Source organism: Orycteropus afer, unplaced genomic scaffold (genome assembly GCF_000298275.1).
Source record: "Orycteropus afer afer isolate SDZICR_OR568_19922 unplaced genomic scaffold, OryAfe1.0 scaffold00424, whole genome shotgun sequence".
Classification (NCBI taxonomy): Eukaryota; Metazoa; Chordata; class Mammalia; order Tubulidentata; family Orycteropodidae; genus Orycteropus; species Orycteropus afer.
This window is the reverse complement of record NW_006922011.1, coordinates 267,622-293,491: the sequence shown is the minus strand read 5'-3', so window position 1 is coordinate 293,491 and position 25,870 is coordinate 267,622. Positions and strand designations below refer to the sequence as shown.

At 38.9% G+C, this 25,870-nt stretch overlaps 1 protein-coding gene across 1 annotated transcript in view; it reads left to right on the top strand.

Annotated features, from left to right (window-relative positions):
* Positions 1–25,870, top strand: part of ACYP2 (acylphosphatase 2) — a 277,282-nt gene that overhangs the window by 18,242 nt on the left and 233,170 nt on the right. The window contains exons 2-3 of the mRNA XM_007954002.1: positions 5,780–5,796; positions 9,676–9,785. Of these exons, the coding sequence (XP_007952193.1) occupies positions 5,780–5,796; positions 9,676–9,785 (127 nt within the window). The remainder of the gene's footprint in view (positions 1–5,779; positions 5,797–9,675; positions 9,786–25,870) is intronic.

Here is a 25,870-nt window from a genome sequence, read left to right as displayed (position 1 = left end):
GGGTGTAGTAACAAGAAGAATGTCGTACCTTTTCAGTCTTGCAGGCCCCGAGTGTCCTTGGGGTTGCTGGAAAGCAGAACGTGTTCTTAAGCCCCAGAAATCTGCAAGAGTGCTGTCTCTTTGAATATCCAAAATAGTCAAGCTGCTTATCCAAAATAGTCAAGCTGCTTTTTAAACCTACAAAATGTTGGCGTCCTCCAGACCGGCAAAATTCTACAGCTCAGCCCACCTTTCTCTTCACTTTCTGTTTGTTCCCCAGCCACTGTGCACAGTCCTCCGTGCAGTCCCTGGCTAGCAGGGTGATTTTTAGGTTAATTCTTAAGTCCCACCACCACAGGAATCTTCAAGAGCACTGTCTCTTTTAATATCCAAAATAGGCCACTTTTTAAACCTACAAAATGGCAGCATCCTCTGGACTGGCAAAAGTCCACAGCTCAGCCCACCTTTCTCTTTACCTTCTCTGTTTGTTCCCCAGCCACCGTGCACAGTCCTCTGTGAAGTCCCTGGCTAGCAGGGTGATTTTTAGTTTAATTCTTAAGTCCTACCACCACAGGAATCTGCGAGAGCGCTGTCTCTTTAAATATCCAAAATAGGCTGCTTTTTAAACCTACAAAATGGTGGCGCTCTCCAGACCGGCAGTCTTCCGTGCAGTCCCTGGCTAGCAGGGTGATTTTTAGGTTAATTCTTAGGTCCTACCACCACTCGGGAATCTCCAAGCCCTGTCGTCTGTGCCATTAGGGTCGCTCAGGCCGCTGCCAGACTGCAGCTCCATGTGTCTCCTTTTTTGGTATTTTCACGCAAATTCTTCTTCTAGTTGGGGTTTAGTCCACTTTTGTGTCCTTCCCTTCAAGGCTCAGGGGTCCAAGATTATCTTCTGTGTCTGTGTTAATTGGTTTCCCTTTTTTTTGTTGAAGAAGGTCTGTGCAGTCCTTCTGCCTAGTCCGCCATCTTGCCGGAACTCCTTAAAATTTTTTTTTAAGTAATATTTTATTGTGGTTTAGGTTAAAGTTTATACAGCAAATTAACTTCCTCTTTAACAGTTTTTAAAGGAGCTCTGGTGATGTAGTGGCTAAAGCATTTGGCTGCTAACCAAAAGGTTGGTGATTCTCCTCAGGATAAAGATGAGGCAGTCTGCTTCTGTAAAGTTTACAGCCTTGAAAACCTTATGGGGCAGTTCTACTCTGTCCTGTAGGGTCGCTATGAGTTGGAATCAACTTGATGGCAGTGGGATGGTGGTCGGTGACTCTCATATCTGTTAATAATGAGTTATTTTAGGGTAATTAAATATTTCACTTTAATATTTGTCAGCTGACTTTTCTTTTGTTCATTTATTCAACAAATCTGTGTCAAATGAGTACTCCTTGGGTGGTGCAAATGGTTAAGTTCTGGGCTACTAGACTAACTGAGAGGTCAGTAGCTCAAGCCCTTCCTAAGGCACCTCACAAGTCAGAACTGACTTGATGGCAACTAACAACTTGTGCTAAGCTCTGGTCTCAGTGCTGGGTACAGTGGGTACAGTGGTGAACAAGACAGTATAAAAACCCTGCCCCTGTGGGGCTTACAGTCTACTGTGAAGACAGAAAATAAGTAAATAAATACCTAATACTGCCATATACCAATCAGTACTATGAAGGTAATGTATGTGGGCACGTACTTGTTTTAGATAAACTAGTCAGGGATTATTCTCTAATAACATGATACTTGTGCAGAGACGTGAATAATAAGCCAACCATGGAAAGATTAGGGGGAAGAGTATCTCAGGCAGAGGGAATAATAAGTGCAAAGGTCTTGAGGCGAGAATGTACTTTGCATGGTTGAAGAGCACAAAGGAGGTCACTTCAGCTGAATGGAGAGAGCAGAGTACTAAGAGATGAAGTAGAAGCATTTGGAAGGGGCCTGAAGGCCTTGATAACCCAAATTCATTTTATTTTGAGTGTGATAGGAGCCACTGGAGGATTTTAGGCTGGGGGCAGGGCATAGGATGATTTTATTTAAGACAAGAAAAAACACTTTGTCTACTTTATGGAGAATAGACTATAGGAGGACAGGACTGAAAACAGAGTGTTGTAGTTAAGGTTGTATGACAACTTGGCTGGGCCTGGTTGAGTGGCTGCTCATGAAGAGAATGGCAGTCAGCTTCATGGTGCAATCTACCACTAGCAGCTGATCAGCTGCTTTAGGGAATGTAGTCTGCTTCCCATATATACGAAGCAGCTTTGGGAATAGTCTCCAGAGAATGGCACACTTGAACCCTGCATGTAGCTGGGTTGTTCAGCAGTCTGCCATGTTGTTCTGCTGATCTTGGGACTTTTAATGGACTTGAATTAATGGCTTGCCATGTGGTTTGGTTATATCAGGACTGTGCCTTTTCTCTTGTCAACCTTGGGTTTGTCAGCCTCAGCAGCTGGCAGCTGCCTGAGCGAAGAGATGCCTCTAGTTTCAGTGGGCCGGAGCAAGAGGCAGAGCTGAAGCCCAAAGTCAAGGGACTTACACCCAGCCCCTAGAACCTGGCACGTGGAACTCAGACTTAACCTCCAAAACTAAGAGAATAAACTGTTTGTTAAAGCCATCCCATTTGTGGTATATTCTTGTCAGAGCAGCACTAGGTAACCAAACATAAATAGACTAGTTGAGGCTATTGCAATAGATTCGTTGAGAGGTTAAGTAACTTGGACTGGGGTGTGAACACATTACCCATTCTCCTAGAAATCATAAAAGTAGAAATTAAAGTTTCAGTAGTTCTTAAATGAAGTTTGGGGCCTGGAAATAATTCATAATATGGGTGCAGTGGCATGGTTTTGCATATTTAACTATGAGAGATCTCCAAATATGCCAAAATTTCAATTTTGGGCCTTTGCCCATGATCTTCCATCTGTAACATTATTCTATTCTTATCATACCAATTGTTGCTTATCTTTGAAGTCTCAATTTAGAAGCCCATTTTTCAGCAAGCCTTCCCTAAAATCACCCAAGACCGGTCACTTATCTCCCCTGTTAACTTACATTTTCATCCTGGTTTATATATTTCACAGGTGGTAATTGTTCTCTGATTTCATTTGCCACTTTACTTGTCCATCTTCCCCACTAGACTGTAGCTTCTCTAGATAGCAGGGACTATATAGTAGGTACTCACATAATTTTTTGCACTTAGACAATAAATCTGTTGAGGGAATAATTGGAATGTTCAATTGTGTGGTTGTGAAATATATTGAGTTGCCTGAATATTAGATTGTGTCTGTGTGAACAAAAATATTCCATCACTAGACTAGAGTGGGTAATTTTGTCAACTCTGCAGCATGTAACAGTGGAATATCTGTGTTCAATACCTGTTTCAGAAATTCCTCAAATCCTATCACCTTAAGGAAATGAATGGCCTTTTTGTTATCAGTATGAGTAAATGGTGGAAGGGCTGCTTGGGATTCATAGATGTTGAATGACCTGAACCGTGCATTGCTCTTCCCTGGGGAGCATGTTCTCCATCTTCTTCTCTGGGCAATTATAATATTTCTGGCAGTTAATAGTAAGGGACAGGAGAGCAGTCTAAATGACAGGCTGACTAGGTTGCTCCAACACCAGGTCTGCGGAGGAGGAAGGAGGGGGGCTTTTGCCATTTCATTGTCCATGGTTTCTTTCATGTTTCGTGTACTGTTACAGACTTGTAACATAGGAGAGGCAACATTGCTACATAAATACATGATTTCTTTCTAACACCAATTGGACCAGTGTTAAATGGAAATGCAACAAATCTGCAGCATCTTATAAGATTTTAGTTTTTTCCTTGGTAGTATAATTCCTGGCCTGAAATACAAGTCCTTTCCAAATCTTTCCCTGATCTTTTAAGGTAGAACCAGCCATTGGTTCTAATCTTTAGTGAGCATTAAGAATCACCTGAAGAACATGTTAAACCTGGCTCCTATCTGTTGTTGTTTGCTGTTAACCATTCCGTTGTGATCTGTGGGGTATTCATTGGTTGATTTTTAGGTCATCAGGCCTTTCGTCTTAGTGTGGAAGCTCTGCTGAAACCTGTTCAGTATCATAGCAACAAGCAAACTTCACTGAGGGATGATGGCAGCATATAAAGTATATGGGGCAAGGTATCTTGGGTCTCCTGTGTGGAAGACAAAAATTTTACCCCTGAACCACCGCTGCCATTGTGGACCCTGCCTGTAGAGTATCTGTGATAGATCTGGGGTGGGACCAAGAATTTACATTACTAGCAAACTCTCTGGGGATGCTGGTGTTGTGAGTCTGTAGACCACTCTAATAGGAAGAAACTTGATCACATATGGTTTAATTTCTGTTTACTTCAATTGCATGTGCTTTCTTATAGTGCTAATATCCTACAGAGCTTTTGCTGTTGAGTAATGGAGAAGGGAATAGGCACAATAAAGCTTTGATCAACATCTTCAACTCTACTTGGTTAGTGTATTACTGTTGCCTAGAATCCCCTGTCTTTAAAGAGAACAAGCCTGCAGATTTTCTTATAGTTCTGTCTGCTTTCTCTCCTGTTTTTTTTTTTCCTCTCTCTTCTATATGTCCTGGTTGACCTTAACAATTTTTTTTTTACATTTTCTGACAATTCCTTCTGTATCTTCTAGCTAATATATTTTCCTTCATCTGTACAGCAGACAGCTTTTCTAATTCCCTTTCAGATCAATACTTTCCACTGTTCCACTCATCATCCTCCACATTTTATGTGTATCTTTTAAAGTATTTTTATAACCCTATAAAAATTCCATTGTGATATTATCCTGTCCTTATTGTATTACTGTTCTTTTTCTTCTTATTCCTTTGGTACCATGATACACTATCATCAGGAAACAAATGATCTCTCTTATTATTATAAATCTCCCAATAAAACTACATAAAATTTTTCATTGTATATTTTTTTCTAATGAAAAACATTGCCAATTAAAACACATTTCTGATACTCACATTTGGAACCAGATTTGCAATTTGTTTCATTCCTGCCTTTGGGCCACTCATATCTATATCAATGTTTGGTCCCAAATAACCCGGGATATGAAATCCCATAGAACTCTTCACTTCTTTCTAAGATGGTGTTCCCATCATTTTGCGGGCTGGCTAGTAACCAAGTCATAAGATACCATGAAAGTTGGCCAGAATGTAACAGCCTGGATTACACAATCCAGATAGAGAAAACATAACAAAGACCTAACAATGGTACCCATCCTATATGCTTTTGAGTATGGACATAATGAAATCTATGAGGTAGAGATTCCAAAAGTTATTTCCATGTTAGTGAAACAATGCTCATTAGTGTTGAGGCTTCAGAAGCCAAGTTATGGTCAAGCATATAATTTCACAGTATATGCTTTATGGATTCTATATTTAAAGATAAAATAAAAACAGAAATGCTTTTTACATTTAAACTTGAATTTAATCCTTGCCTTTAAAGAAGAAATTCTAAAAGCTGAGTATAGATAAATTTTAGGGCACACTTACTCACTATCCTTATAATAAGCATTTTGTTTTATTTAGTACTTTAAAATAGAATGAATATGTAGTGCAGCATTTAATTATAATTAGGTTTCAGAATGTTACTGTTTTTCCAAAAGTTTTCCATTTTAAAACAAAATACATACATACATATATATATATATATATATTTATATTCTTATGAATGCATTCAGATATTACAAGTTTTATTCATTTTATTTATTTGCCATTTAGTAAATTGGATGAATGTTAAATCAGAAAATACTTTTTTTTTTCAAAGACAGACAAGCTGACATTTCTTTTTTTATCTTTCTTATAGGTGTTTGCTTCAGAATGGTAAGTAAATACACTTGTTCTTTGTGTGTGTGTGCTTTTACTGTGTCCAATTACAGTGACAGAGCAGTGACAGCAGTTCCCTACTTAGTGCTAGACTACTAAGAATGAAAAAGTGCATGTATTTCTTTGAATTTACTGACTGAAATTTTTTTGAAAACTGTCTTTAAAAGATAGTTTATTAAGAACATTACAGCCTTCCTAGTTTTTAGTTAATCTTTTCTATGACTTAGGGTAGTTCAAACTAAACATGTTGAATACTAAGTATGGGATCCTCCACATGTTCTGTGTGGAAGAAATCCTCCAGGCAAGGGAAAATTAAAAAATGCTAGGAATGAGTAAGGAAGTGATTCCCAGGGTTTTACATATTCAGATGCCCTATTACATTTTCTAATTTTTATTTCTTAATATACCACCATTCCTAAAAATAATTGTGGCATATATTTTTACCTACTACGTAAATTGCTGTTGTTAAGTGCCGTAGAGTCAGCTCCGACTTACAGAGATCCCATGTACAACATAATGAAATACTGCCCGGTTGTGTGCCATCCTCATAATCCTTGTTGTACTTGGTCCCATCATTGCAGCCACTGTGTCAATCCATCTTGTTGAGGGTCTTTCCCTTTTTCACTGACCCTCTACTAAGCATGATATCTTTCTTCAGGGAATGGTCCCTTCTGACCACAAGGCCAAAGTAGGTAAGATGAGGTCTGTTCATTCCTGCTTCTAGGGAGCATTCTGGCTGCACTTCTCCCAGGACAGATTTGTTTGTTCTTCTGACCAAAACGAAACCAAACTCACTGCCATCAAGTCGGATCTGACTCATAGCAACCCCTTCTTGGGTTTCTGAGGCAGTAACAGTATGGAAGTAAATTGCCCAATCTTTCTGACAGTCCATGGTATTTTCAGTATTCTTTGCCAACACCACCACTCAAAGGCATCAACTCTTCTTCGGTCTTCCTTATTTATTGTCCAGCTTTCACATGCTTATGAGGCAATTGAAAATACCATGGCTTGAGTTGGGTGCACTTTAGACTTCAAAGTGACATCTTTGCTTCTTAACACTTTAAAGAGGTCTTTTGCAGCAGATTTGCCCAGTGCAATACAATGTCTGATTTCTTGACTGATGCTTCCATTGGTGTTGATTGTGGATCCAACTAAAAGGAAATCTGACAATTTCAATCTTTTCTCCATTTGTCACGATGCTGCTTATTGGTCCAGTTGTGAGGATTTTTGTTTTCTTTAGATTGAGGTATAATCCATACTTAAGACTGTAGTCTTTGATCTTCATTGTAAGTGCTTCAAGTCATCTTCACTTTCAGCAAGCAAGGTTGTGTCACCTGCATATTGCAGATTGTAATGAATCTTCCTCCAATCCTGATGCCATGTTCATATAATCTAGTGTTTCATATAATCTAGTGTTTCAGGTTATTTGCTTAGCATACAGATTTAATAAGTATGGTGAAAGGCTATAAACCTGACACATAGATTTCCTGATTTTAAACCATGCACTATCCCGTTGTTCTGTTCGTACAACAGCCTCTTAGTCTATGTACAGGTCCTTATGAGCACAATTAAATATTCTAGAATTCCTATTCTTCTTGATGTTATCCATAATTTGTTATGATCCACACAATCAAATGCTTTTGCATAGTCAATAAAACACAAGTAAACGTTATTTCTGGTATTCTTTGCTTTCAGTCAAGATCCATCTGACATAAGCAATGGTATCCCTCTTTCCAAGGCCTCTTCTGAATTTAGCTTGCATTTCTGGAAGTTTCCTGTCAATATACTGCTGCAGCATTTTTAAATTATCTCCAGCAAAATTTTACTTCCTTGTGACATTAATGATTTTGCTTGATAATTTCCACATGCTTTTGGAGCACCTTTCTGTGGAATGGGCACAAATATGGATTTCTTCCAGTCAGTTGGCCAGGTTTTCCAAATTTCTTGGCATAAATGAGTAAGCCCCCCCAGTGCTGCATCCATTTATTGAAATATCTCAATGAATATTCTATCAATTCCTAGAGCCTTGTTTTTTGCCAATTCCTTCAGTTCAGCTTGGACTTTTCCTTCAAGCATTGGCTCTTGATCATATACTACCTCCTGAAACAGTTGAACACTTACCAGTTCTTTGGGGTACAGTGACTCTGTGTATTCCTTCCATCTTCTTTTAATGCTTCCTGTATCATTCGATATTTTGCCCATAGAATTCTTTAAGATTGCAACTTGAGGCTTTAATTTTTTCTTCAGTTTCTCGGCTTTAGAAATGCTGAGCATATTTTCCCTTTGGGTTCTCTAACTCCAGATCTTTGCACATTTCATTATAATACTTTACTTTGTCTTCTTGAGCTGCCCTTTGAAATCTTCTGTTCAGCTCTTTTATCCTGTCATTTCTTCCATTCACTTTATCTACTATGCATTCAAGAGCAAGTTACAGAGTACAGAGTCTCTTATGATGTCCATTTTGGTCTTTTTTCCTTTTCCTATCTTTTTAATGACCATTTACTTTCTTCATATATGATGTACTTGATGTCAGCCTGCAACTCGTGTGGTCTTTGGTCATTGGTAATTAATACGCCAGGTCTATTCTTCAGCTCGTCTTGAAATTCAGGTGCCAAGTCATGGCACTACCTAAGTTGGGAGTTATTAAATTGGGTCTGGGGTTCTCAGCCTCTAAGGGTTGTAACATATTCCCACCAGTAAGGTCTCCATGTTTTGAGACAGTCCATCCGTACTACTGCAGTTCAGATTATCCCCTTTTCCATTCTTATCAGAATTGTTTTTGGAACCAACTCCTACATCATCCTTATCAGTAACCATTTGGGTGTTTGTTGCTTCATTCAGTTTGGGATGTGAACTATAGAGAACTTCATCACACTGGTTTCCAAACAGGAGAAGAGTATGTTTCTGAAAAGTTCTGCTAGACTAGATCCACAAGAATCTTAGAATAATGTAGTTTAAATAATACAAAATAAAAATATTGCTAATTTTAAATTTTCAAATGGTGCAACTGAATGTGCAACCAAGAAAAATAATTAAAAATAAAAAAATTTTTTAAGGGTAATAAGAGAAATAAATTTACCCATAGTAAATTATAACATTTCTGCAGCATGTCCAGAACAAAGAGAAAACATCAGAATTTTTCAATCTTAAAATAACTCTATAAACCATCATGTCTAGGCTGATGTTCTGGCTAGTTTAATTTTTAATTAAAATTATTTCCCCATTTTTTTTTTTTTTACAAATTTCAAAATGTTTTAGTCTGTATTTCTGCCTATGAATACTTTATATTGATCATATTGGATTTTTTTTCCCTCAGTTATTGGAATCTTTGAGTGACCATTTGGAACCCAGATTAACAATATAATTTGGTGTTAGATGGCGTGAGGTCAAAACATCTGAATTTTATGAATCTCAAAACACATCATGGGAGCTCTTTTCTGAAATAATCCCTACTATCTGTTTATTTTCTTGTCATTACCGATAGTATAATTTAACAACAACAAAAATACCATTTAATTGGAGGTTCTTGTAAATAGATGCATTACTGTAGACCAGCCACACAATTTTTGGCATTGTTGTTGTTGTTGTTATATGCCGTCGAGTCGGCCCCGACTCATAGCGACCCCTCCTTGGGTTTCTGAGGCAGTATCACTACGGAAGTAGGATTGCCCAACCTTCCTTCCGAGGAGTGGCTGGTGGGTTTGAACCTCCAGCCTTTTGGTTAGCAGTCAAGTGCCTTACGCACTATGCTACATAGACTTTGTTTTAGAAAGAGATGAGTATCAGATTAGCATTCTTTGAGTGTTAGAATCAACTGTGTTATGAATTCACACTTTGAGGATGGGCTTTGTCTCTTTTGTTTTCTTCTGAAATCAGTACACAGAAGGTGAAGCTAAGAAAATAGGAGTGGTTGGCTGGGTGAAGAACACCAGAAAAGGCACTGTGACAGGCCAAGTGCAAGGCTCCGAAGATAAAGTCAATTCCATGTAAGTAGTAAGACTAGCAACACACATGTGTAATTTATGAATTATTTTAGCATTTTGTTGAACAATAAGAATTCCACTGATGGAATATTCATTTTGTAGATTAAAACTAAACCAACTGTTTTTAGGCAGGCCAGCACAGAATTTCTAAGAATTGGGGGTGGAATTTCTACCTTAAGGAATGGATTTCCTACTTGGGTAGGCCTTCCAGAAGACCAGATAACATCACTCTCCAATCTGTATGAGCTGTGTCCTGTTAAGTCTCCTCCAACATCAAGAAACACTCCAGGCCCAGGTATTTCTCATCAGAAGTGGTTCTGTCAGAAGCACAATGCCTTAAGGTGGTTACTGAACTTCTTAAAATAGTCTTTAAGGCAAAAAACTGGCCATTTTCTTTTAAGTACCTGCTAAAGGGGCATGGAGGCCACATCTTCTGACCTCCTCTAACCCCACAAGAGGAAGACAGGATCACCATCAGTAGCCCAAGGCCTATTCCTGCAAGGCCAGACATGCTGCCTCCCTCCAGCCCTTTCACCAACCATTCCTCCCAAAGCACCCACCACCTCTCTCCTGGGTTCAGTAATTCACTGCAGTGGACACACAGAACTCACAGACTATGGGGTTTATTAGGGAACAATTCAAGTTCAGGAACAATGCTCAGTTTCTCTCAGCCTGCTGTTTCTCAGCCAACAGTCTCTCACAGTCTCTCTCCCAGCAGTGCATATCTCTCGATGTCTCTCTCAGCCATACGTGTCTTTTGCATCTCTTTCTTAGCAGCCCATGTCTCTCAGGAGCACGTGTCTTTCACTAGCACGTCTTTCTCAGCCAGCAGTCAGAGAGACTTCTTCTGCCTCTAGGAGGGCTCCTTTTGAGCCTGGCAGAGTGGTCAAACTAACCAATCATAACATCAGAATTCTAAGCCCCTGAGAGAGAGTGCGAACTTCCCAGAACATTGCTTTGTGCCACTCTCAAGAGAAATACCCCAGGTGGATAACTTTAATGATCAGGAGCCACTCAGTTGCTCAGGGAAAATTCCACCATGAAGTTTACAAAGACTTATGGCTAGAAAAGCTATACCAGATAATTTACTATACCACAGTACCTTATTTGCTTAGTTGTAATTTTATTTTTGAAGTCCCTGGGTAGTGCAGATAGTTAATGTGTTTCACTGCTAACCAAAAAATTGGAGGTTCAAGTTCATGCAGAGGAGCCTTGGAAGAAAGGCCTGGTGATCTACTTCTGAAAAAATCAGTCATTGAAGACTCTACGGAGCACAGTTCTACTTTGACACACATTGTGTCATAGTCAAATCAGTGGTAACTGTTTTTATTTTTACTGTCAATACAAGTGTGTTTAATGAGCTCTACAGTTACATAATATGAGTCCTTGCAACCCAAAGAAGGCCAGATTCAGTAGTATGGAAAAAAAGTGCCCTGTGTACATGACCTCATTTTCAAAGGCCTTATGTTTTCAGCTTTGTAATTTCTACTGTTCTCTGTAGTCTTCTTAAACCTTTAAAAATAAAACTAGCTAACATTTATTGAGCATTTAAAAGGTGTTGGGCAGAATGCTAAGTGCTTTATATCAGTTATCTCATTTTATCTTTGCAACTGATCCTGTATGGATGGTATTAATTTTATATCCAATTTATTTATTCTTTTTGATGAATTTATCTTCAATTTCATTACTTAATGTTTTCAGATTTCAAAAGTAATGCTTTTTTGCTTATTGTAATAAGTTAAGCAATATAATGCAGAAAGAGAAAAAGGCAGAGTTAGTAATTTACCCCTTTCCCTCTACTCCCTTTCCTATACGTAACCTATGTAAATGACTCTGAATACTTTCCACAGGTATCTCTTGCACTTAAAAAATGTTTATGAATATATTCACAATTAGAATTTTGCATGTTTTTACTGAAATATAATTCTTCATGCATATTTTTCTGTAACTTTTTTCTTTTTTAAGGACAGCCTAACAACTCCTTGGGAGTGCTGGTGGCATAGTGGCTAAAGCATTTGATTGCTAACCAGAAGGCTAGAGGTTGAAACCCACCAGCCACTCCTCAGAAGGAAGGTTGGGCAACCTACTTCTGTAGTGATAACACCTTGGAAACCCAAGGAGGGGTTGCTATGAGTTGGATCCGACTCCACGGCAGTGAGTTTGGTTTGGTTTGGTTTAACAACTCCTTAATTTTTCTAATTTCTTTATGTTAGGTACAGACTTGCGTATATTGATGTAAAACCATACCTCAACTCAAAAAGTGGGGTATAAAATTTAATTTCATAAAATGTGAGTAACAGTTAATGAAAAACAATATTTTTCAGAAGAATTGTCATAAAACAAAAGATCGTGCAGCTGAACTTGTGCAGAACTGATTGCTCAATACGCAAAGAAAGTGCAAAATGATTATGAGGTAGTTTGAGAATGGGAACTATGTGGAGGATGGTGCTGTACCAGTCATGTTATATCCTAATCCACGTTATAGCAGGATTTAGATTAATTTACTTAACATTAATGGAATCACATCATACACAAACCTGTTGTCATTGAGTTGGTTTTGACTCCTCATGACCCTATAGGACAGAGCAGGACTGCCCTGTAGAGTTTCCAAGGTCATAAATCTTTATAGAAGCAGACTGACACATCTTTCTCCCATGGAACAGCTGGTGGGTTAGAATTGCAGACCTTTCAATTAGAAGTCAAATGGTTAACCACTGCACAACCAGGGCTCCACATATCATACATACTGTTCATTTTTTCTTTTCAACCCCTGCATTATCCCACCTCACAGTAATCTATGTTAATAATTTGGTATGCATCTTTTCATATTTATCATCATGTTCACATATTCACACATACATTCACACACACAGGCAAACACACTGACATGACCCATACATTTACAGGATTTTTGATCAATGTTTGTTTCTTAAACATGAGATTACTGCGTATTCTCTTCTCTGCATCTCACTTTTGTCTTTCATAAATGCCACCAGGGACATCCCTCTGAGTCAAATGGTGTCACTCTAATTTATTCTTTTTAATGGTTGCCTAATTACTCCACAGTATGAAAACAAAAAACCAAACTCACTGCCATTGAGTCGATTCCGACTCATGCCATCATTGGGTTTCTGAGGCTGTAACTCTTTATGGAAGTAGATTGCCTCATCTTCCTTCCATGGAGCAGCTGGTGGATTTGAACTGCTGACCTTCTGGTTAGCAGCCAAATGCATTACCCACTACACCACCAGAACGCCACAGTGTAGAAGTATCTTTATTTATTACTTTATTGCTGAGAACTAATTTTGTTTTTGTTTTTTGTAATAAGAACAATGCTGCAATAAAAATTTTATTGGTGATATTTATTTTTGTAGGATTGATTTTAAGAAGTGTGATTTGTTGGTTGAAGTGTCTGTGTATTTTTAGTTTAGAAATAGTAGTCAGACTGCTTTCCAAAACAGCTGGAACAATTTACATTTTTTTCTCATTATACTATCAGTAATAGATATTAAATTTCTTTAATTTGTTTTTCACTTCACTGGGTGTAGTGTGACTTTTTTTTTTAACTATAATTTGCATTTCTCTAATTACTAGTTAGTTTGAGCATCTCATGTTTATAGCTATGTGTATTTGTTCTTGTGATCCTCCTTTTTACATCTTTTATCCATTTTACCTTTAGATTGCTGGTCTCTCGCCAATTTTTATGAGCTCTTTGTCTATTGGTAATAAGTATTAACCCATTGTCTCTTACCTCTTTGCAAATATTTCCCCAAATCTATCATTTGCCTGCTAATTTTTTTAATGTTGTAACTTAAGTTTTTGTAAGGTTTTATAAAGGTCACTATGGCTATCTTCTTCCTTGTTAAGAAACAGATGTAAATGTTGTCTCCTAGATTTTCTTCTAGGAGCTCTGGTAGTGTAGTGCCTAAGACACTTACTTGACTGCTAACCAGAAGGCTGGTGGTTCAAACTCACCAGCCACTCCTTGGGAGGAAGGTTGGGCAATCTACTTCTGTAGTGATACTGTCTCGGAAACCCAAGGAGGGGTCGCTATGAGTCAGATCCGACTGGAAGGCAGTGAGTTTTTTTTTTTTTTTTTTTTTTCCTTATGCATGTGAGAGCTGGACGATGATTAAGGAAGACCAAAGAAGAGTTAATGCTTTTGAAGTATGTTGTTGGAGAAGAATGCTAAGAGTACCAAGGTCTGCTAAAAGGACTGACAAATCTGCCCTGGAAGAAGTGCAGCTGGAATGCTCCTTGGAAGCGAGAATGGCTAGACTTTGCCTCACCCTCTTTGGTCATATTGTCAGAAGGAACTATTCCCTGGAGAAGGATACCATGCTTGGTAAAGTGGAGGGTCAACGAAGAAGGGGAAAGCCATCAATGACATTGATAGACCCAGTGGCTGCAACGATGGGCTCAGGTATAGCAAGGATTATGAGGCTGGCACAAGACTGGGCAGTGTTTTGTTCTGCCGTGCATAGGGTTGCTATGAGTCAGAGATGACTTGACAGCACCTACCACCACCACCGCCACCACCACATTAGTATGACAGAATTAATGAACCATTATTGGTATATTCTTATTAACTAAATCCCATACTTTAGTTTAAATTTAGATTTCCTTTGCTTTTATCTAATGTTCTTTTTCTGTTCTAGGATTTCATTATTATATTTGCTTTTTACTTGGACATTTTTATGATATTAAGGGAATTGACTTCTTGTGATATTAAGAACATGGATATCTTTTCATTTACTCAGATTTTAATCTTTACCCTTAAATATGATCTTTGATTTCTTTGTATAGGTTTGTGCTTTTATTGCTAAGTTTATTTCTAAGATTTGTTTTTATGCCTTTTTCATTATTGTGTATAGAATATTTTAATTTCTGTTTCTGGGTGCTTATGTTAGAATAAGGAGCTCTGATGATGTAGTGCCTGAGGCATTTGTCTGCTAACCAGAAGGCTGGCAGTTCAAGCCCACCAGCCACTCCTTGGAAGGAAGATTGGTCAATCTACTGCCATAGTGATACTGCCTCAGAAACCCAGGGAGGGCTCTCTATGAATCAGATCTAACTCCATGGTAGTGAAATTGATTTTTCTTGGTTATGCTCAAATAAGAGGATATTGAATGTATAAAATCAGGAAGGGTGTGTGTCAGGGTTGTATCCCTTCATCATGCTTATTCAATCTGCATGCTGAGCAAATAATCCAAAAAGGTGGGCTGTATGAAGAAAAACACGTCAGGATTGGTGGAAGACTCATTTACAACCTGTGATATGCAGATGACACAACCTTGCTTGCTGAAAGTGAAGAAGACTTGAAGCACTTACTGATGAAGAACAAAGACTACAACCTTCAGTATGGATTATACCTCATAAAGAAAACAGAAATCCTTTCAACTGGATGAGTAAGCAACATCATGATAAATGGAGGAAAGATTGAAGTTGTTAAGGATTTCATATTAGTTGGATCCACAGTCAATACTCATGGAAGCAGCAGTCAAGAAATCAAAGGATATCTTCCACTGGGCAAATCTGCCACAAAAGACTTCTTTAAAGTGTTAAAGAGCAAAGATGTCACTTTAAAATCTAAGGTGCACCTGACACAAGACATAGAATTTTCTTTTCTTTTTCTGTTGTGATTTGGGTGAAATTTTACAGAGCAAATTCATTTTCCATATAGCAGCTCACATACACTTTGTCTCATGACATTGACCACGATTTACCCCAATGCCACAGCTCCCCTCCACTTCCTCCCAACAGTCACCTCTTCCCTGTGTCCATCCATCCATGCAGTCCTGTCCCCTGAGCTGTCTCCCTGTGCCTAAACAGCCCTTCTTTCTCCCATGATTGTTCTCTCCAAGGAGTGCATCCATGTCAGGCAAATGTTCAACTCATATGCCTGTCTTTTGTTTGGCTGGAAGCCACAGGTGTGGGTTCTATTCCAGACCTGAAGGGAAGCTAGGGCCCATAGTCTCAGTGGTTTCACCAGGCTCTATCAGACCAGCATACCTGGTCCCCCCCCCCTTTTCTTTTATTCCCCCAAATGATTTTGAGTTTTGTTCCACATTGTTCTCCCTCTCTATCTAGAATCTCCTACATGGATTCGCCTCTGAATGGTTGACAGTGGTAGCTGGGCACCATCTAGTTCTTCTGGTATCATAGTTGTATAGGCTGCAGATTGTATGGTGTACCAGCCACTAGGACTAATTGTTTCCATGAATCTTTGGTTTTCTTCATTCTTCTTTGCTCTGGATGAGGAGAGATCCATTGTTGCATCTAGATGGCTGCTTGCAAGCTTTTAAGATCCCAGTTGCTACTCGCCAAAGTAGGAGGTGGAACAATGTTCTGTGTAGTATGTTATGCCAGTTGAGCTTGATGTCCTATGGGACTATCGTCCTGAGCCCACAGTTTCAGCTACTCACTGCTTCTGGGTAGCTGGCTGTGGCCAAGAAGTGATTACACACTTGTCCCTTGTCAGCTCTACTATACACTTGGGAATTCTTACAGAACATACAAATACACTTGTAGAACCATTGTCTGCCAACCCTATACATGGTCATAGTACACTCCCTCCTGCATAGACATACCTAATAGTTCAGCCTGTCCACCCATCTATCTACCCATATACCTATGTTTGCCTTCACTGACAATGCAGTACTCTATGTGCAAAAGGGTTCATCTTTGTTGTCTGCACCTCCCAAAGACATGGAATTTTCAATAGCTCATATACATTTGAATTCTTCTTCATGTGAATAAAGAAGACTGCAGAATTGATGCATTTGAATTATGGTATCATGAATACCATGGATTGCCGGAAGAATGAACAAATGTGCCTTGGAAGAGGTTCAGCCGGAATGCTCCTATGAGGTGAGAATGGCCAGACTTTGTCTGTTGCACTTTGGTCACATTGTCCAAAGAGGCCAGTGCCTGGACAAGCATATTATGCTTGGTGAAACAGAGGTCAGTGAAAAAGGGGAAGACTTTCAATGAGATGGAATGGCATAGTGGCTGCAATGATGCATAGCAACAAAGCATAGCAAGGGTTGTGAGGATGGCATAGGACTGGGCAGTGTTTTGTTCTGTGGTCCATAGGGTCACTATGAGCCAGAACCAACTCATTTGCACTTAACAACATGTGACAATAGAGAAACCCTAATGATTTTTGTATATTTATCTTGTATAATAGTTAACTTATCAAATAGTGTTATTCATTATACTAGTTTGTGTTTTTAAAATGGTATGCTTGAATTGATTGTTGCAGCCACTGTGTATTTTGAGTGCCTTCCAATGTAGGGGTCTCATATTTCAGCAGTATGTTGGACAGTACTTTATTGTGATCCATAAAGTTTTCCTCGGCAAATTTTCAGAACGAGATCACCAGACCTTTCTTCTTAGACTGTGTTAGTCTAGAAGGCCCTCTAAAATCTGTCCACCTTGGGCAGGGGTGGATTGCCTAATAAGCCAGGTAAGCATGGGCTTACTTGTGCTTACTTACTAATCTGTAGTGAAATATTCCACATATTGATAAGTAAGCACAAGTAAACCCATACTTACCTTGCTTCCTGGGTACTCTATCACCATCAGGGACTATAAATATGAAAAGAGGCTTTGATTCAGTAGAAAGGTGCTGTGGGGTTGGGAGAGAGGTAGATGCAGAATCATTGTGTGGTTAAAAAAAAAAAAATGTGAATTTTTCACTTTAGATTAGTAAGTAAGCATAAGTAAGCCTGAACTTACCTTGCTTATTGGATAATTTGACACTGACCATGGGTGGCCTTGCTGGTATTTCAAATATGGGTAGCGTAGCTTCCATCATACAAGCCACCACAGTATGACAACTCACAGGGGAATGGTGGTTTCTAAGTATCTAGCTGTGTAACCAGGAAAATAGTTTTATTTCTTTTTTCATACTGTTTATTTCATTTGTTAGACCTTCCAAGACAGTGTTGAGTAATAATAGCAATAGGGGTCATCCCCATCTGGTTTCTGCTTTTAGTTCAAATGATTTCATTGTTTCACCAATTAGAATGATGCCTGCTGTTGGTTTTTGGTAAACATAGTTTATCACATTTAATTCTACCCTTACATTCCTTGAATTAAACCCTGATTTCACACTATGTTATTATTTTAAATCATTGTTGAATATTTCTTGCCACTATTGTGTGTAGAATTTTTTTTTTCCTTCCCCTTCACCCAAGTTAATATATGTCTACCCTCTAGTTAGTGGCTTACCCTCCATTCCCCTTCCACCCTAGTAACCATGAAAGAAAATTTCTTTTTGTGTGAAACACTTTTCTTGACTTTTTACAATAGTAGTCTCATACAATATTTGCCCTTTTGTGATTGGCTAGTTTCACTCAGCGTAATGTCCTCTAGGTTCATGATGTTATGAGATGTTTCTCAGATTCATTCTCAGAAGGAAGAATGGGCAATCTACTTCCGTAGTGATACCGCCTCGGAAACCCAAGGAGGGGTCGCTATGAGTTGGGTCCGCCTTGACTGCACATAACAACAACAACATTATCTAGCTAGCAACTCCACTGTCACTGAATAGTTAGCTGAATGTTGTTGTTGTTGTTGTTGTTATTTGCTGTCGAGTCAGCCCGACTCATAGCGACCCCTCCTTGGGTTTCCGAGGCAGTATCACTATAGAAGTAGGATGGCCCAACCTTCCTTCCGAGGAGTGGCTGGTATAGTTAGTTGATTTCAAAACGAAGCTCTGGTAGCATAATACTTGAGGCACTTGATTGCTAACCAGAAGGCTGGCAGTTCAAACCCACCAGCCACTCTCGGAAGGAAGATTGGGCAATCTACTTCTGTAGTGATACTGCCTCAGAAACCCAAGGAGGGGTTGTTACGCGTCAGATCCAACTCAATGGCAGTGAGTTTGGGGTTTTTTTTTTTGGTTAGTATTCCATTGGGTGTATGTACCATAGTTTGTTGACTCATTCCTCCATTGATGGGCATTTAGGTTGTTTCCATTTTTTTTTTTTTTTTTTTGCTATTGTGAATAACATGCAGTGAACATGGGTGTGCATATATCTGTTCATATAATAACTGTTATTTCTCTAGATATATACTGAGGAGTGGGGTTGCTGGATGATATAGTATTTCTATTTCCAGCTTTTTAAGGAAGTACCCTATCAGTGGTTGTATCATTTTACAGTTCCACCATCAGTGTATGAGGTTTCTAGTCTCTCCACACTCACACCAGTATTTGTTGTTTACTGTTTTTTTGAACTTTACTATTAGTGCTGGTGAGAGATGATATTTCATTGTTGCTTTAATTTGCATCTCTCTAATGGCTAATGATTACGAGCATTTGTTCGTGTGCTTGTTAGCTGCTTGAATGTGTCTTCTTTGGTGAAGTGTCTGCTCATGTCCTCTGACCATATTTTAATTGGATTATTTGTCTTTTGTTGATGGTGTTGAAGTTTCCTATAAATTTTAGAGATTAGCCCCTTGCCTGATCTGTCATTGTCAAACATTTTTTCCTAGTCTGTGTGTGTTAGACTGGGTTCTCTAGTGAAACAAAAACCAGTAAAGCTTCTATGTATGTATATATATAGAGAAATTTATCTTAGGAAAATGGCCTACACACTTATAGAAGCTGGCAAGTCCAAAGTTCCTGGATCAGACGTCAAGCTGGAGGCTTTTCCTGACTTTTGCAACTGCAGGGGCTGAGGAGCTCAAGGCTGGCAGGCAGCACACTGGCTGTTGACTCCAAGGAATGATGAATCCAAGATCTCCAGGCCGAATGGTGGATTGTTCACTCATGGACTGTTGTAGGCAGCACAACAGAATCCTGATCCACAGAAGAATGTCTCTCTTCCCAGGATGTCCTTGGATATACTGGAAGCAGGCCACACCCCTAGGGAAACTCTTCTTGAACAGATTGGCCACTCAGAAGATAGTCATCTGATCCCATCATGGTAACACACACCACAACAGCTCAAACCACACAGAATTGTGGTCCAGCCAAGTTGACACACAGCTCCAACTATCCCACTGTGCATTCTCTTTTTACAGTTTTTTTTGTTTGTTTAAATTTTTTACAAACAAGATTTGTTTTACATTCAACAGTTCATATACATTTTGTTTCTTGACACTGATTACAATCCCGACAATGTAACAGCTCTCTTCCCATTTCTTCCCTGTGGTTACCCCTTCCCTTCCTTCTTTCATATGCATACTACCTGCCTAGCTTTCTCCCTGTGCAAATGCTGCCCTTCTGATCTCTCAAGGTTGATTGTTCTAAGGAGTGAATCTTCCTGGTGTAGTTGCTCAGTTTGTAGGCATATCTATTGTTTAGCTGAGATTTGAGCCACAGGAGTGAGTTCAATTATGGGCCCTAAGGGTGACTTGAGGCCATAGTCTTGAGGGTTTCACCAGTATCTATCAGACCAACAATCCTGGTGTTTATTATAATTTTGAATTTTGTTACACATCTAGTTCCTTTGGTCATGGGGTCCTGTAGACTGAGGTTCCTGTGGTCCATTATTAGTCCCTTGGACTGTCTCCATATGTCTTTGATTTCCTCCACTCTTCTTTGTTACAGATGAGAAGAGACCAATAGTAGCATCTTAGATGACCATTCTCAAGTTTTTAAGATCCCAGCCTAAGGCATTTGACTGCTAACCAGAAGGTTGGAGGTTCAAACCCACCAGCCACTCTGCAGAAAGAAAATTGGGCAATCTACTTCCTTAAAGGATTACCACCTCAGAAACCCAAAGGTGGTTGCTCTGAGTCAGAATAGACTTGATGGCAGTGAATTTGGTTTGGTTTTAGTTGTTACTGACCGAGGTAGGATGTAGGACAATGTTTTTGTTTACTATGTTGTGCCAATTGAGCTTGATGTCCCATGCGACCATGGTCCCAAGCCCACAGGTCCAGCGAGTCACTCCCTCAAGTGCTTTGTTGTGGCTAAGAAGTTATCCTAACTTTGTCCCCTGTTAGCTCTATAATGTATACAGACATTTTTATAGCACATACAAAAGCATATGTAGGAATATTGTCTGCCAAATCTATGTATGGTCATGAGTATACTACTGTTTGCCAACACATACTTGATCTTCTTGCCTGTCTACCTATATATCCACTTGTAGATTGTTGTTGTTGTTATGTGTCATTGAGTCAGCCCCAACTCATAGCAACCCCTCCTTGGGTTTCCGAGGCAGTATCACTACGGAAGTAGATTGCCCAATCTTCCGAGGAGTGGCTTGTAGATTAGTGTTTAGCATTACTGATTATGCAGTATTGTGTATGTAATAGTATTTCCCTAGTTGTCTGTACCTCTTGTGCACTGTTCTGTGTCTTCCTTTTCCTTGGTGATACTTTACTTTTTACACACTTTTGTTATATTGCCTTTTCCTTCACCCAAATCGACATCTGTCTCTTAATTACTCATCAATTTTCCCTCCTTCCCTCCCATCCATGGTAAACAAAGAAATCTCCTTCCCTGTGTAAACCTTTCCTTGACTTTTCATAATAATGGACTCATACAATATTTGTCCTTCTGTGATTGACTTATTTCACTCAGCGTAATGTCTTATAAGTTCATCCACATTATGAGGTAAGTCACTGATTCTTCAATATTATTTATGTTGCATAGTATTCTATTAGGAGCTTTGGTGGCATAGTGCCTAAGGCATTTGACTGCTATCCAGAAGGCTGGCAGTTCAAACCCCCCAGCCACTCCTCAGAAGGAATGTTGGGCAATCTACTTCCATAGTGACACTGCCTCGGAAACCCAAGGAGGGGTTGTTATGAGTCAGATCTGACTCGATGGCAGTGCATTCAGTTTTGGTGTTTTAGTATTCCATTGTGTGTAGTACCATAGTTATCCATTCATTTGTTGATGGGCACTTAGGTTATTTTAATCTTTTTGCTATTGTAAATAGCGCTGCAATGAACATGGGTGTGTATATATTTATTTGTGTCCTGGATCTCACCTCTTTTGGATATATTCCTAGTAGTGGGATTGCTGGATCAAATGGTATTTCTATTTCCAACTTTTTAAGAAAGTGCTTACCATTATTCACAGTGGAAGTACCGTTTTACAATGACACTAGTAGTGTATGAGAGTTCCAATCTCTCCGCACCCTCTTCTGTATTTATTGTTTTCTGTCTTGTTGAACTTTGTTATTATTGCTGGGATGAGATGATATCCCATTATTTTTGATTTACATCTCTCTAATGGCTAATGGGGAGCTCTGGTAGCATAGTGCCTAAGGCACTTGACTGCTAACCAGAAGGCTGGCGGTTCAAGCCCACCAGCCACTCCTCTGAAGGAAGATGGGGCAATCTACTTCTGTAGTGATACTGCCTCAGGAACCCAAGGAGGGGTCGCTATGAGTCAGGTCCGACTCGACAGCACATAACAACAACAACAACAATGGCTAATGGAGGAGCTCTGGTAGTATAGTGCCTAAGGCACTTGACTGCTAACCAGAAGGCTGGCAGTTCAAACCCACCAGCCACTCCTCGGAAGGAAGATAGGGCAATCTACTTCCGTAGTGATACTGCCTCGAAAACCCAAGGAGGGGTTGCTATGAGTCGGGTCCGACTCGACGGCACATAACAACAACCATCTTTACAGGAACAGATTGCCACATCTTTCCCCTGCAGAGCACTGGTAGGTTCAAACTCCAGCCTCTTAGTTAGCAGCTCAGCACTTAACCACTGTACCACCAGGACTCCTTTCCTCAATCAGACTCAGGAGGAATTAATCTATTTTAGTGGTTTATTAAAATAAAAAAAAAATTATAAAAAAGCTTTTGGATTTACTGATAATTTTTAATTTCAACTTTTGTTGTTGTTATTCCTTCTCCAGGTCTTTGAGATAAATCCTAGTTGCCTTGATATTTAGTCTTCCTGGTTAATGTTGGTATTGTTAGTTACTGTTGAGTCAGTTCTGCCTCACGGTGATCCCATGTGTGCAGAGTTGAACTGCTTGTTAGGGTTTTCAAGGTTGTAACCTTTTGGAAAGCAGGTCACCACACCTTACTTCCTTTTGGTTGGTAATCCAGTGCTGAACCATTTGCACCACCCAGGAACTCCCTTTTAGTTAACAATGAAGGTAACTAGGCATTTCTCCCTAAGTAGTTTTTGCTGTGTTCTATAGGAGCTCTGGTAGCATAGTGGCTGAAGCACTTGACTGCTAACCAGAAGGCTGGCGGTTCAAACCCATCAGCCACTCCTCGGAAGGAAGGTTAGGCAATCCTACTTCCGTAGTGATACTGCCTCGGAAACCCAAGGAGGGGTCGCTATGAGTCGGGGCTGACGCAACGGCACATAACAACAACAACATAGGTTTTGGTAAAAAATGTTCTTTTCATTTTTTTTTCTGGACAGTTTGTAACTTCATTTTGATTTCTTTGAATTATTTATATTGCCTCATTTTCAGGAACTTTGCTAGATTTACTAGTAATAATATTACTATTACAATATACAATACAATATACAATATTATAATATAATATTACAAATTATAATAATTTGTATATAGAATCTTCTGAATTTTCTGTATACATGATGCTATGTATCATCTGAGAATAATGAAAGTTTTGTTTTTTCCTTTCCAGTTCTAATACTTTTTATTTTCTTCCTTGCCTCGCTACACTGGACCTCAAGTATCCAAAACCAAGCCAAACTCACTGCCGTCGAGTCAATTCTGAGTCATAGTGACCCTCACTGGGTTTCCAAGGCTGTAAACCTTTACAGAAGCAGACTGCCTCCTTGTTTTTCCATAGAGCAGTAGGTTCAAACTGCTCACATTCTTGTTAGCTGTCAAATGCCTTGACCACTACACTACTGGAACTCCTTGGACCTCAAGTGCAGTGTCAAATAAGTGCAATAATAACAGACATGCTTGTCTTGTTCCTGTCTTCAAATTTTTGACAATTTACTATTAAGTAGTATACTTACTATACTTCAGTAGAAACTATTTATCATCTTATTAAAATTCCCTTCTATTTAAAAAGTCATGAAAGGACGTTGAATCTTATCAAATACTTTTTCTGCATCTGTTAAGATTATCATATGATTTTGCCCTTTTATTTTTTTATTAGGACAAATTGTAATGAGTGATATTCTAATGATAACTAAAATTATATTCCTGAAATAAACCCAAATTAGTCTTGATTGCTTATTGTTTTAATATATGGATGGATTTGGTTTGCTCATATTTTATTTAAGGTGTTTGCTCTACTTCATGTAAGAGATTGGTCTGTAATTTTCCTTTCTTGTAATGTAAGGAGCTCTGGTAGCATAGTGCCTAAGGCACTTGACTGCTAACCAGAAGGCTGGCAGTTCAAACCTACCAGCCACTCCTCGGAAGAAAGACTGGGCAATCTACTTCCGTAGTGATACCACCTCGGAAACTCAAGGAGGGCTCACTATGAGTCGGAGCCAACTCGATGACACCTAACAACAACAACATAATGTCAGTTATGCTAGCCTTGAATTTACAAAATACTGCATTCTTCTTTAAATGTTTTATAGAATTCATCACTACCTTCATCTGGGCTTGATGTTTTCTTTATGAAAAGGTTTTTAATTATACAATCCATTCCATTAATAGTTATAGGACTATTCATATTTTTTTCTCCCTTTCTTAAGTTGTATTTTTCAAAGAGTTTGCCCAAATAAAACTTTAAATATTATTGGCATAAAATCTTCTGATTGTTTTTTTTTCAATATTATGGTACATGTATTGTTTCCCATTAATTATTAACATCAGTTTTTGTACTCCTTTTCTCTTTTTTTTAACTACACTTTTATCAATGTTATTGTTCTTTTCAAACTAACCTCTGCCTTTGTTGATACTTTCTATATATGATTGTTGCCTGTTTCATTAATTTTGCTCTTATTTCAATTATTCCCTTCTTTGTATTTTCCTTCAGTTTAGTTTGTTCCTCTTTTTTTAACTTCTTAAGATGTGTATTTCTTGTTGTTATTGTTAGGTGTTGTTGAGTAGGCTGCAACTCATAGCAGCCCTCTGTGCAATAGAACAACACACTGCCCAGTCCTGCGCCACCCTCACAATCCGTGCTATGCTTGATCCCATTGTTGCAGCCACTGTATCAGTCCATCTTGTTGAGATTCTTCCCCTTTTTCACTGACTCTCTGCTTTACCGAGTATGCTATCCTTCTCCAGTGACTGGTCCCTTCTGAACAACATGATCAAAGTACTAAGATGAAGTCTGACCATTCTTGCTTTTAAGGAGCATTCCTGTTGTACTTCTTCCAAGAAAGATTTGTTTGTTCTTCTGGTAGTCCATAGTATTTTCAATATATATATATTTTAATGCATTTTATTGAAATACAATTTATGTACAGTGAAATACACAAAACTAAAGTGACATGGGTCAATGCATTTTTTTTTTTTTGCAGTGTTTCCTCCCCTCCCCTCCCACCCCTCGCAACCAACAAAGAAAGTTTTCCTCCATATATAAACCTTTCCTTGACCCTCCACAACAACGAACTAATATTATATTTGTCCTTCTGTGATTGACTTATTTCACTCAGGATAAAGTCCTCCAAGTTCATCATATTATGCAGTGTTTTGCAGACTCTATATTATTCTTTAGTGCTGCATAGCATTCCAGTATGTGTATGTACCATTGTTTGGTCATCCACTCTTCTGCTGATGGGCATGTAGGTTATTTCCATCTTTTTGCTATTGTAAATAGTGCTGTGATGAACATGAGCATGCATGTATCTGTTCCTATCCTGGCTCTCACCTCTCTAGGTATTGGGATTGCTGGGTCAAATGGTATCTCCAATTCCAACTTTCTAAGGAATTGCCATATTGCTTTCCACAGTGGTTGTGTCACTTCACAGTCACACAAGCAGTGTATGACAGTCCCAGTCTCTCCATATCCCCACTGGTATTTGTTATTTTCTGTCTCATTGAACCTTGCCATCAGTGCTGGGGTGAGACAGTATTATTTCATTGTTGTTTTGATTTACATCTCTCTGATGCCCAATGATTGTGAGCATCTTTTCATATATTAGCTGACCACCTGAATATCCTCCTTGGTGAAGTGTCTATTCATGTCTTTTGCTTATTTTTCAATTGGATT